Source organism: Phaseolus vulgaris, chromosome 1 (assembly GCF_000499845.2).
Source record: "Phaseolus vulgaris cultivar G19833 chromosome 1, P. vulgaris v2.0, whole genome shotgun sequence".
In the NCBI taxonomy this organism is placed as follows: Eukaryota; Viridiplantae; Streptophyta; class Magnoliopsida; order Fabales; family Fabaceae; genus Phaseolus; species Phaseolus vulgaris.
Genome location: NC_023759.2, coordinates 41,595,169 through 41,608,907, shown reverse-complemented (window position 1 = coordinate 41,608,907; position 13,739 = coordinate 41,595,169). Strand labels below are relative to the sequence as shown.

Below are 13,739 nucleotides of genomic sequence, written 5' to 3'. Positions count from 1 at the left end.
CTTTCTTGTATCTGCTGCCCTACTGCATTTTGGTCTATTAACAGACAACTTCCAGCTCCCAATCCATATTGTGTTTAGATGATATTCCAACTCCCTGATGTTCTGTACTCCCTGAAATCTAACAAAACCAAATCTTTGCTTCTTAATGTTTAATCTATGAGATATAAAGACATCGCTCACCCTTCCCCATCTTCTGAAAATTTTCCACAAATCCGATTCTTTAAGATCGAAGGGAAAGTTTGAGAAGAAGAAAGATGTTCCTTCTTGGTTCATGACAGGCCACACGGTGTCAGTTATCTTTCATTTCCTATGTATGTAATGAGCGTTTTGTGTTTCTTATTATTATTTATAAGTACCCCTCTACTTGTTGTCTTAGAAATACCCAATTTTCTTTATAGATATTTTTATATAAAAGAGATTTGTCTAGATTATGAAATTGTGTCACAATGGTATGGCAATGTATCTAATTCTACTAATGTATTAGGTTCCATTTTAGTAGCATCTTAACATGTTCTTTACCTTAATTCGGCTTTGTTTGGATTGTGGAGTGGAAAATTGAGAGTGTGAGAGAGTGGAAGTGTGAGGATTTGAAAAGAAAATGTGAGTGTGTTTGGATTGAGGTATATAGAGTGAATGTGTGAGAAAAGTTTATTGAAATACATGAGTGATGTGATGATTGTAAGACTATTTTAACTTATTTTGAACAGTGTAAATTGTAAGATTACAAATTTACCCTTGTATATAAAAAAAGAATAAATAGTTATTAATGTTGTGCATATGTTAGTTAATTAAAATAATTTAAAGTTTCATTTATAAATAAAATAAAATGTAAAATTCAAAGAAATAATTAAATATAATTTTAAATCTAAGTATAATTTTATTATTTTCCATTTTATTAATTTAAATTAATTTTGTTACGTAAGTTAATTTATTTAGATAACTTAAATATTATTTATGATTCTTTAAATTATGTTATGTTTATATATATATATATATATATAGATAAAATTATTATTAATAATGATAGTCCAAAAACGTGAGAAAGTAAAGGCATCATGGTCTTTACATACATCCTACTTGTCCATTCTCCTTTTTCTTCAATTATGAGAGTACCCTAAATACCCTCATCTTTCTATTCACTCTCACATTCAACCTCCCCATCTCACAAAAGCAAACGGGTGGCACCCATTCATCCCATCCTCAACTTCTAACAAACATAGGCTAAATCTTAAATTTAGGCTTATATGTGTTTGACCATTTATTCCCAATTATTTGTATTGTTATCAACCACCACTTTAGTCATCTTTATACCTGAATCAAATACTTGAAATAGGATTTACTTCTTTAGGGTTATTATGCCGGTTTTTGGGCAGATCAATCATATTAGGAAAATATTGTCTTTTGAGATCTATTTTTAATCCACGTCCAAGCTTTCAATTGTATATTTTAAAAATTTCTTCTATATCAATTATGACATTCCTAAACATTACCTTATTTTTGTGATCCTATACACCTCTCATTAATGTCATCCACATATTTTTCCAAATTATATTTCTATTTGTGTTCAACCCAAGTAAATGAAATTGATAAAAATGATTCAAAATTTTGTTATGTGCAAGTGTTTTGAGACATTCATTTATAGCATACATGTCATGTCCTTCTAGATATTTTACAATCCAATAATAAGTGTTGGATTGTTTCTCCCCATTCTTAACTAAAGACACATAACTTATAAGGGACTGAAATCCCCTTGCTTCAAATTGTTCATAGTTACTATCCTATTTAGACTTAATCTATACATAAAGTCTTTTACGTTTGGAAATTGCACTGCTTGTCCAGATTAATATGTAAAATACATCTTTCTTATCGAAAATATCATTCCTTAAAATCTTATACACATATTTTAGTGTATGATTTTCTAATTCATCTCCAATCTATTTCTAATTATCTTGACCATTTAATTGTGGTGAAGCCTTTGTTAGATCCTGGATAAATTACTCAACTTTTTTATCTACAACACTAGGAATGTTCCAGATCATGGATAAAGCCCAAAACAAAAGACAAAAACGTAAGATAAATACAACAAACACAAAGCATGACACAACTCGAAAAAACTCATTGTGATTCTTTCCTCTCATCCCAACAAAAAATGACACTAGTAAACTATGTACAATAGACTTGATAATATATTCACACGTCATCGTATAAAACGTGTACATATTAATTTAAGAGTCATCTCAATAACACTCTAACAATCACATAAAAAGAGTGAATCATTAACTTTATTCAATATATTTTTTTTTTTCTAAAAATCGTTTCAATTATACTTTATCAATCACATAAAAATAATGAATCATTAACTTTGGTCAAAATAGGTTCTTCTATCTCTATCTACACCACTTATTTAGTTGGTATCAAAATTATGCAACAATCTAAACATTTACCAATTATTAATTTAGTGAAATAGCAGAGTATTATTGGATATCTTACAATCCAATAATAAGTGCTGGATTGTTTCTCTCTATTCTTAACTAAAGACACATAACTTATAAGAGACTGGAATCCCATCGCTTCAAATTGTTCATAGTTACTATCCTATTTAGGCTTAATCTCTACATAAAGTCTTTTACGTTTGGAAATTGCACTGCTTGTCCAGATTAATATGTAAAATACATCTTCCTCATCGAAAATATTATTCCTTAAAATCTTATACACATATTTTAGTGTATGATTTTCTAATTCATCTCCAATCTATTTCTAATCATCTTGATCATTTAATTATGGTGAGGTCTTTGTTAGATCCGAGATAAATTACTCAACGTGTTCCAGATCATGGATAAAGCCAAAAACAAAAGACAAAAACGTAAGATAGATACAACAAACACAAAGTATGACACAACTCGAAAAAACTCATAGTGACTACTTCCTCTCATCCCAATAAAAAATGACCTTAATAAACTATGTACAATAGACTTGATAACATATTCACACGTCATCGTATAAAACGTGTACACATTAATTTAAGAGTCATCCCAATAACACTCTAACAATCACATAAAAAGAGTGAATCATTAACTTTTTTTCAAAATATATATATTTTTTTTCTAAGAATTGTCCCAATTATATTTCATCAATGACATAAAAATAATGAATAATGTAGATTCTTCTATCTCTATCTGCAGCTTTTATTCAGTTGGTATCAAAATTATGCAACGATCTAAACCTAAACCAATTATTAATTTAGTGAAATAGCAGGGTGATATTTGACTGACCGGAACACCTTTCATTCCAAGTTTACCATTGTATATTATAGGGCATATTTTCACTTAAATCAATCCGTCCACCATGTCAAGTTTCACTCTTATTTGTTATGGTTCCATTTTCCCATATATAACACAGTTGTCATCTTAATGTTTAAATTACTATCCACTTGAAATATGTGTACAAAGTACAATAACGTAACATGGCTTAATTATAATTAACAATTGGTCCTCCATGTCAAGGGTAGGGGACCCCATATAAAAGACAATGAATCAGGTTGCCCCACACACCCCCGCATCATTCCAAATCATCATTCTGTGATCCAAACCGGAACAGATGGGACTTGCAACTTCATCATTGGCATTAATTTCTATTTCCAGCTACATCAATTATTTCCTCTGTTTTATATATATAGAGCTGTCCATGTTAAACTGCACCCAGAAATTTATCAAATGCTCACGTGTGCTCCCAATTCAATCTTAGGACTTCCATTAATTTAATGCAAAACAATCTCATATGTGGATAATTCTAAATTAATAAACTACCTAGATCTCTCATTGCCACCACTGTGTATAGCTTTTTATTTGTTTCCTAACCTACCATATGGAACAAACATGAGTAAAATCAAAAAGTGCATCACAGAGAAGGACTTGGGATATGTATAAAAAGAGTGCATGACGAAAGTACCGATTGGAAAAAAGGACGAAAAAACGCGATTTTAGGACTATCTATCTACAGGAAATAACCTTGATTCATTGCATGTACCTTAAAAAAACTTAACTATTTCATTAGGTAAGATGCCCATGCCAATCTAAAAGCCAAAGTCATCATAGTGTTGGACTTGTTCCAACGAGGTTGAGATCTTCCACAAAAACCCCTCAAAACTTTAAAGTATCCAACTAGAGACAAACAGATGTTGAGATTAAAAAACCTCGTTAAAGAAGGGACAAAGTTATTGAAAAAGTATTGGATGGTTATAGATCAGGGAAACTTTATAAGACGTAGCAAGGCATACATTTTTACAAGTACAAAATCTTTAAAAAAAATATATATAAAATATCCCAGAAGGGTAATGTTAGTTTTGCTAATAAAAGTCGATAAAAAAAAAAAGATACACGAAGTAAAGAAAGATAAGAAAAGATAACAGGATTTTCTATAAAAAAAAGTTAGTCTCTTTACGTTCTAATTAGTTATTACTATGGAGTAATAGTTTTTCCTGGAATTAAGGGAAGATAAAGAAGGACATAAAATTTGGAATAATATGAATTAAAAAAAAAGGCATTTTGGATGGTGTCTATTAGTTATATTATTGTTCTACCCTTATTTGTCAAGGTTTCTTGTAACTTTGGTTTTTCTTGAAACTTCCTACTATAACTAACCACTTACACAAGCATGCCCCTTGTATGGAATATGAATAAAGAAATTCTGATTAAACGGCAAAGCATGATATCTTTCTAACTATATATATATAGGCGACACCAACCTTTCTGCCTCTATACCTTAATATTTGAAATACCCAGAGGAAGTAATCTCTCCAAGCTTCAATTATATACATTATCCACATTCCTAGCTTTATCCATATCTACTAAATACTCATAAGATTTCCCTCTCTCTTCCTCTGCATAACTGTGTCACATCTTAGATCTCCTTCATTCCTATACATGGGTCTCAGAGACATTGGTGCTTCACTGCCTCCTGGGTTTCGCTTTTATCCCAGTGACGAGGAATTGGTCTGCCATTACCTCTACAAAAAGATCGCAAATGAGGATGTTCTCAAGGGTACCTTGGTGGAAATTGACCTCCACATATGCGAACCATGGCAACTTCCAGGTACATCTATATGTTCTCAATTATTATACACTTGTATATATTTCCTACCTTCATCATTCCAGTTAATTTTAACTGGTTTCGAAAATTTCTGAATAACCTATCTTAATTATATATGGTTTCCCATTTGTTGTGTTTTCCCTTCTGTTCGTGTTCGTTATGCGAAACTACAAATTAATTAGTATACTTCACATTCACAAGTCCTTTTCTGCTCATAAACCTGTGTCTATAGCTTGTTTCATCTGTTCATAAACCTGCTCAGACAAACATGTCCTGCATATATGTTGTCGAATTAATATGGAGACAAACACGGTTGTTTGATTCCTGAAGAGACGACGAGAGAGAGAGAGGAAGAGAGATGAGAAGGCGAGAAACTGAAAGGGTTAAGGTAAGAGGAGAGGGTAATGATGTTATCCCGTTCGCAGACACGACAGTGCATTCAGTTCTTCAATCATTAACGCAATGCCAACTTGATGAATAGTTCAATACTATGCCTCTGTCAATAAATTAAATAAAACAACATTCACTACTTTTATATAATATTAATTTACTTCTTTATATAATTAACATATATTCCACTTCATTATTATCCGATATAAATGTTTTTGTCTTTTGCACATATTCTTGGATCATTTATTTTTCGTTCCCTGTTGTCACTTACCAAACTCTTTTCCCCCTTTGTCTGTATGTAAACCATATTTATGACTGGTTTATATGCTACTTATAGAATTAGGAAGAATAAAATTTTCCATAATACTTATAAAATAAATTAATTAATTTTTTACAAACTCTATTCTATATTTTCCTCAACTGTAAATTAGTAAAACTTTCATATATATGTAAATTATGAATAATAACAAAATATTAGTCCAATAACTAGGTGATAGTCTCCTTTCTCTCTGTTTTTTCTGTGAAAGATAAATTTTATTTGGATAAAATTCTCTTTAATTACTTATAAAAAAGAAAATTAGAAATTAAAAGAAATTGAATTTCCCATCTAATTAAAAATGAATTTATGCACTTCCCCTTTTTGAAGAATTTAGATAAAATATTTTCTATGACAATGAACTACACAAGAATAAATTCAATTTATTTTACATTCTTACTTTTGCATTTACTTCTTAAAAATATCCAGCAAGTAGTATATTCTTTTATCTGTTTTTCATTTATTAAATCCATCCCATTCCTATGTTCCTACTATTTTGTTATTTCAAATATAAACTTCAAAAAGCACATGCACTCTGCTGTACGGAGTACTATTTCATTTCACAGTTAAATTATTTGGGTTAATTATTTTTTCATCATGATGAGTGAGTCTGGGCCATATTTTAGGAGTTATCATCATAAATGTTCTTTAAGAATAAGCATTGTAAATAGCTGGACTACTAATTCCGTGAGACCATGTATAACTCTTGTGATTCAAGTAGCTCTGCTTGATTCATGCACAAAATCGAGTCCTTTCATTCATTTATCATTTTTCAGTAATGTTCCTTTAATTTTACGCTTATGGGATAGATACATACATACTTAGTAGCTACTTTTTATTATAACAGTTGAAAAAGCAATACTCTTTCACTAAGCAACAAACACCGATGATGTTAACATACACTGACGCACACATACGTGTACATATATACGCCTCCATTCACTACCTTTCTTGGACATGACTCGCTATCGATTTAGCTACTTGATTTTTACCCGTTAGCAATTATTAACTATATTTTTCCTTAGTGAAATACAAGAAAAGCTATTTTTTTGGTGCATGATCTTTCTTGGTTTGATTATTGAGTCCTCCTCTTTTGATGCACAACATTATGAGAAGAGGAAGAAAAAAAAGAGAGCACGAAATCACATTTATAGGAAACAGACAAATAGTTGAAACTTCTGAGTAGAAATTAGCAGTGTGTGTTGGTATCATGAAATTGCTGTCATGTTTGTCTGGTAGGATTGGAAACTTGAAAACTTGATGTCATTAATGAAGTAGCCGACATGTGATGGTGATTCTACACTAGACCTAAATATTTATTATTCGGAGACACAATCGATTGCACCTAATTCAACCTTATAGCTTAGTCATGTGTTGTCTGGTTGCTAGCACAAGAAATTGACTTGTCATATGCATGTGTTGATATGAATGCTCACAGAGGTGGCTAAGCTGAATGCGAACGAGTGGTACTTCTTCAGCTTCCGGGACCGCAAATACGCGACGGGGTTTCGAACAAACCGAGCAACCACATCAGGGTATTGGAAAGCAACGGGGAAGGATCGGACGGTGGTGGATCCAACCACGCAAGAGGTTGTAGGGATGAGGAAAACGCTGGTGTTCTACCGGAACAGAGCTCCAAATGGCATCAAAACCGGGTGGATCATGCATGAGTTCCGCTTGGAGACCCCACACATGCCTCCAAAGGTTCGTTTCTCTACTTTCTACTTTGCTTCTTTCACTAGCTTTTTCTCGTGGGTGCAACTTTCTTTTCTTTTTCAATTTTTCAGAAGCTGCAATTTCTGTAAAGTTAATCTATAACATGTTATTAAAAAAATAAGAAATTATTTAAAAATTAAATATCTTCTTTACTCATGATTTTGCTTTTCTTAATATTTTGCTTGTAATACCACCATGAAAATTGTCCTTTACTAAAACCTTTTGTCGTTGGAATGATATTTATTAATATAACTTTTGGACACAAATTAAATTGTTGTGATGTGGTAGGATTGATTGATGTAATTAAGGTCAGATCTTAGGTGTGGTTTCTAGCTAAAGCTAGGAAAAGATTTTGTCGTTGATATGCTTTATTAGGGTGTGTATTCCTCAAGCGTTTATGCTAATGTGAGATGAAAAAAAAAAAAACTATTTTTGACAACTCACATTTTGTCTCATTTTAAATTTAACAACTCTATGTATTAATAAAATATTTAATACAAATAAAAATTAAATTATTAAATTAAAAAATTAATAAAAATGATTGTAGTATAAAAAATGTTATACATAATGTCATAAGATGTATCTAGATAATTGGAAATTTTTAATAAAAGTAATAATGAATCCTACAACTATTACAAAGTATTAAGATTAAAAAAATAGTATCATATAATCATTTAAAAAAGATGTGACTTTTGTATTTTAATTTGGACCATTTTATAATATGATTTATCAGACAATATTATTTTTAAGTTCACATAAAAAAAATGCTCACTTGTACATAATATTAGTAGATATCTTATGGATATATATTATTTTGGTCTGGAGTAGTAAAAGACTATATATTAATGAAGGTATATCCTAAGGTTAACATTTTTTGTGCACTAATACATGATTTTTTTTTATTTGAGCATAAAATAAATGTTTTCAAATATTATCCTAACACTAAATTTAATTAATAGCCAAATCTTAAAAATTTGTAATCAATTTTTTTTCATAATTAATATTTGATCAAGGGTTGTAAAATTTCATGATCTAAGACTTCTGTAATGTCTTTATTATTATCAACATAATGTGTTAGAATAATTGAATTGCTCAATCCATATACAAAACTGATACAAAAGAATAAAATTTCTACTAATTTATCTTCTTCCCAGCTTAACCACTCTAACATAATTTTATGTTTTCCACATGTCAATTTAGCATTTTCTCCCCTGTATTTACCCAAAATAACAGAGTTACTTATGTTCAGGATACATAGTGTATCTGCATAACTATATATTAAAATCTAAAATTTTACACAGATCTACTAAACTTCTTTGATGTAATGTGAATTTTTTTCACTTTTATAGCTAAATTATTTTTCGCGCATAGAACCTTCTATAAGCTTTTTTTTTTATTGGCACCTTGTATAAGTCTTAACTGGCCATTGAATAAAATGTGTTTGATTTGCATTTTATGAAAATTAAAATCAAAACCACATCAATAAAAAGTTGTACAATATTTAATGAAAAAATTATTTTTATATGAAAAAAGAGAAAAATAAATACTTTTGATTGTATATCTATATATACATGAATAGCTAATATCAATTTTTTAACACTCAGAAAATCATGTGATTAACTAGTAGTATGTTTTAATCTTTATCAATCATTATAAAATTTGAGACAATATTTTTTCTCACAAAAAAACTCATCTTATTTGATATGTCACACACTGACATAATCATTTATGATAAAAAAACATAATTAATATTATCTTTCAGTCTTTATAAAAAAGGTTCATTTGATATATGGTACACAATATATAATATATTACCATTTATTTTTTTAATAATGTAAGACTTTAGGAGTGTTTAATAAATTCAAGTTGTAAACTAACTAACAATATTTTAATACAAACATATGCTTAAAGATTATACCTTTGTTTTAAGAAATTACTTGACAAGTTTTGCTGGAGAAGGTTGATGACTGAAAACAAGTGGGAATTTTTTTTTTAAAATCAGCAACAACTGGGAATATATTCTCCCTAAAAAGAAAAATCACAGATTTTTCCAATCTCTTTCTTCCCTGTATACATTAGAGTTGAAACTGATCAACTTTAATCAGCAACAGAGAGAAGATAAACACTGTTTGATATCTTCTATTCTCTAAAAAATATTTTATCATTACAAAAAACATTACTCTTTTAATTTGATTTGTCCACATATACATAATATACATATATAGAGTCATGAGTCATGTCACATCATATGTTATCATAGAATGTAACGTGAAAGTGATGAAGATTGCTTTAAAATTAAAAAAATAAATAAAAGATCAACTAAAAACCTTTTAAACGGTCAAATTAAAGAGTAAAAATAAGTTAAGGTAGGTTAAGTTTTGTAAGACGTAATCTAACTAGCTTTCTAAATCAAAGACTCAAGGTTGACTTATTCAGTTGATATATAGATTCTTTAAGTTCTTGCATTTTTTAAATTATGTCTTGACCTAAAAGATTGCTTAAAAGTAGATATAATATAATAATAAAGTTCATTAAATAAAATTATGTACATGTGTTTAAGTAGACTACTAACGGACTCATACTATATGTAGGTCAATGAACTTAATTATTTAATAATAGATTATAATAAGTATATAATTTAAAAACTTATAATAAAAACATCATTACACTGCTAGCTTTTATTTAAATAAACCACATATTAAATGGTTGTTGATTTCAGGAGGACTGGGTGCTGTGTAGAGTCTTCCACAAAAGCAAAGAAGATAACAATGGTTCCAAAGTGATGTACGAATATGATACAACACCTCAATCCCTAACCATGGCTTCGTCATCTCCCACAAACCAAACCATGGCTGGTGGGTACAACAGATTTCCCACCTCTTTCACTTCCTCCATGCCATTGCCAACCCACCACCACCACCATCATCATTTCAACACAAACCAAAACTCTTCTTTCATGGATCTGCTTCACTTCTCTCGGGACACCAACACCAACAACACCATCGTTACTCAGATTAGTTCCAAAGGAGATGATGGATATGGTTTCTTGTGGGACATGGATCTAGAAGAAAATAGCCTAGAAGATGGCGTGGCTTCAAACTTGGACGCAATAACGTTTGAGATCGACAATAATCACAATGATAATAATATGGTATTCCTATAATTAAGAATGTCTTATATATATCGTACGTGTGTGCATATATGTGGTTCATGTGTCGGAAATTGTCAAGATTCGTTTATTTCTAATGTATTTATGGTGTTTCGCTATGAGGGACAAGTCACATGATAGATTGGGTTGGATTAGTTGTTACCACAAGGTTGTGGTTTATATTCTTCAAGTAGTAGGGTATAAATATTGTGGTCCATTAGGTTCATCTCGTAATTATTATTATTATTATTTTAGGAACTATTAATCCTATGTATACAGTTTGTGATGTAATTAGCAATGGTTATATTTTTCCTTCTTTAATTATAATTTCTTTTATTGTGATCTCTGAAAGCTTTTCGATGAGACTGAAAGATGATATTTTGTTATGAGGATGAAAAGCTTTATTTAGTCCTTTAAAGAAGGATTCATTTCGTACTTAAGACATATCTTTTGTGAATTGAAAAGAAAGATGAGTGAAAATAAATACTACTACATGACTTGCTGTTACAGTTTAAATGAGAACATGTGTTCCTAATAAATAATATATAGTAAGATTCTTTTTCAATTAATAATTACAAATTTTATGTGGTTAAGTTATAAATATCGATTAAATAATTTTTTTATCAATAAAAAATAAATAAATATATAAATAAAAGTCTTTGAAGGATATTTCAATCTTTATAAAAAAAATCTTCACAAAAGTTCTCAATGCTCAACTTGATACATTATGTGACTATGTTGTCAAGTGATTGATTTATCTCTCATATTTTGTAAACTTGATACTATTAATACACACTTCTATGATATGATTTGTTTAGCGATAAAACATTATAAAAAGTTATTAAATAAAAAATATTTTTAAAAATAAAAAATAATTAATTATTATATTAAATAAATTATATTATTTTGTAAATTAAAATATTATTGATATATAAAATAGGTAAAACATGATAGTTAATATTAGATACAATTTGAAAGTTAATTTAAAATTTTCTTAATAATCAAAATTACTTTAAGTATTAATAATTTTTTAATTTATAAAATGGTATTTAACTTAATAATATAGTAACTAATTATTTTTATTTTTAAAATTATTTTTTATTTAATGATTTTCTTGTAATGAATTAATATTTTTACAAATAAAAACTATTTAAAAAAATATTTTAGCTCTTTAAAATTTTGGATTAAACCAAATTAATAAAAAAATCATTATTTTCAATCTTAAAAAGTAAAAGTTTATAAAAAATTTAATCCTATTTAGATATTAAATTGGTGTAAAATCAAAGTAAACTATTTACCTTTTTATGTTTGAGAAATGAAATTTACACTATTATATTTGAAAATATAATCGATACTTGATCTATCAGAGATATAACGATAATATTTTATTTTAAGATATATTATTTAAACAATGTCATCTTTAAAATGGGCATGGTTGGTGCGTAAGAAGTGTTTGCAATGGTTCAAGTAAAGGTTTGGTCTTAATTTTATTCAAGGTCTAGATTTGGTTTGTTTTCTTACTTTAACTAGTGTTTGGACCCTTTGGTTTGTATGAGGTTGCTTTCTTGATGCTTTTTTTACGAGTTTTATTTTGTTAGGGTATGTGATTTTGTCAGTATGGCAGGCGTTTCTTGGTAGGTAGGAGGAGAATAAAGTGCAATTTTGTATAAGGATTAGACCACTCATAATTTGGTTCATATTTATTGATTCTTTATTTCTGATAAAAAAATTAACCAATCTAAATATGAAAAAACCATATGAAACAATAATTTCTATTATTTATTTATTTTTCTAACTCAAATCCACTTACTATCAGAAATCCTAGTCAAAATTATTAAATCGATTATTTTCCCACCTTTGTATAACATTTTCACTCTAGATGATTGTATTTTGGATTGTTTTGTACTTGTTAATCAAGAGTAAGATAACCAAATATCAATGCACTTACACCAAGAGAATTTTATCATCTTACACAGTCTTAAAAGATAACGATTTAGTCAACAAAAAGACTCAAGATGTCCACTATTACCTCAATTCATGTTAAAATCTTTATTAAACATATTCAATGAACACCCTCAATAATTAGGATTTTATAGTCTCAACATGTGAACTTTTTTATCTATACATTTTGGTAGGAAAGGTTATGCTTCTTGATCTCTGGTTCTTGGTTGGGAAAGATATTTGTAATCATGTTTTGCATGTGAAAACATAGGCACAATGCATTCATCATAGAATTGAGGATTCAAGAAAGAAAAAATGTGCTGACTGGGGCACTTTAGACGCATATAAATGCATAGAACTAATCAAAACAGATAACACATTTGAGTTTGGACATGTTTGAGGAAGACAAAAGTTTGAATTCTTGATGGCACATGAATTGAGTTGGACTATAGGTTACAACTTGAGAAAACAAATGGGAATACTTAATTGGTATACCACTATAAGAAAAATCCATTTTAGCTGTCAACAAAAAGCGAGGGCTGTAAAAAAAAGTCACTAGCATGGGTGAAGTATACTCAAGTTGGACACCAAAATAAATGTCAAATATTGTGTCCACAATAGAGACCTTTAACTCACTAAAAATTATTAAAATAATAATAATAAGTTAGCGTCTAGAATGGGGACACAAAGTATATGCAAGTTAATATTTTATTATATTTAGTGTAGGTATAGGTGACATTAAGGTGACGTGGACATTTATTGTCACCTTAGCCCACTCTAAGTTAATTATCGTTGGAGATCTCACATCGACTAGAGATTAGAACATTTCGTATATAAGTGGGTGCAAACCTCACCTTATAAGCCGATTTTATGAGGTTGAGTTAGGCTTAAAGTTCACTTATTATTATGGTATTAGAACCATTTCAAGCCTATCCTAGCGATTTTTTGTTGGTCTTATCAGGTCACTCGCTATCAGGCCGTTATCGAACCACCCATAATATATAGTCCCACTAGAGATTATGAAATTTCATAGTATATAAGTAAGTGCAAACCTCACCAGTTTTATGAGGTTAAAGTTATGCTTTTAAAGTCCACTTCTTAATAATTATTTAATTTTATATCCATTGTAGTGTCCCAGAA

The 13,739-nt window shown here is 29.2% G+C and overlaps 1 protein-coding gene across 1 annotated transcript; it reads left to right on the top strand.

The window, feature by feature from the left end:
- Positions 1 to 4,664: 4,664 nt before the first annotated feature.
- LOC137814298 (protein CUP-SHAPED COTYLEDON 3-like) lies at positions 4,665 to 10,979 on the top strand. The gene is made up of 3 exons (XM_068616948.1): positions 4,665 to 5,091; positions 7,233 to 7,498; positions 10,230 to 10,979. Exons 1-3 carry the CDS (start codon positions 4,923 to 4,925, stop codon positions 10,671 to 10,673), a joined length of 879 nt encoding a protein of 292 aa, XP_068473049.1. The 5' UTR covers positions 4,665 to 4,922; the 3' UTR covers positions 10,674 to 10,979.
- The last annotated feature ends 2,760 nt before the right edge of the window (positions 10,980 to 13,739 follow it).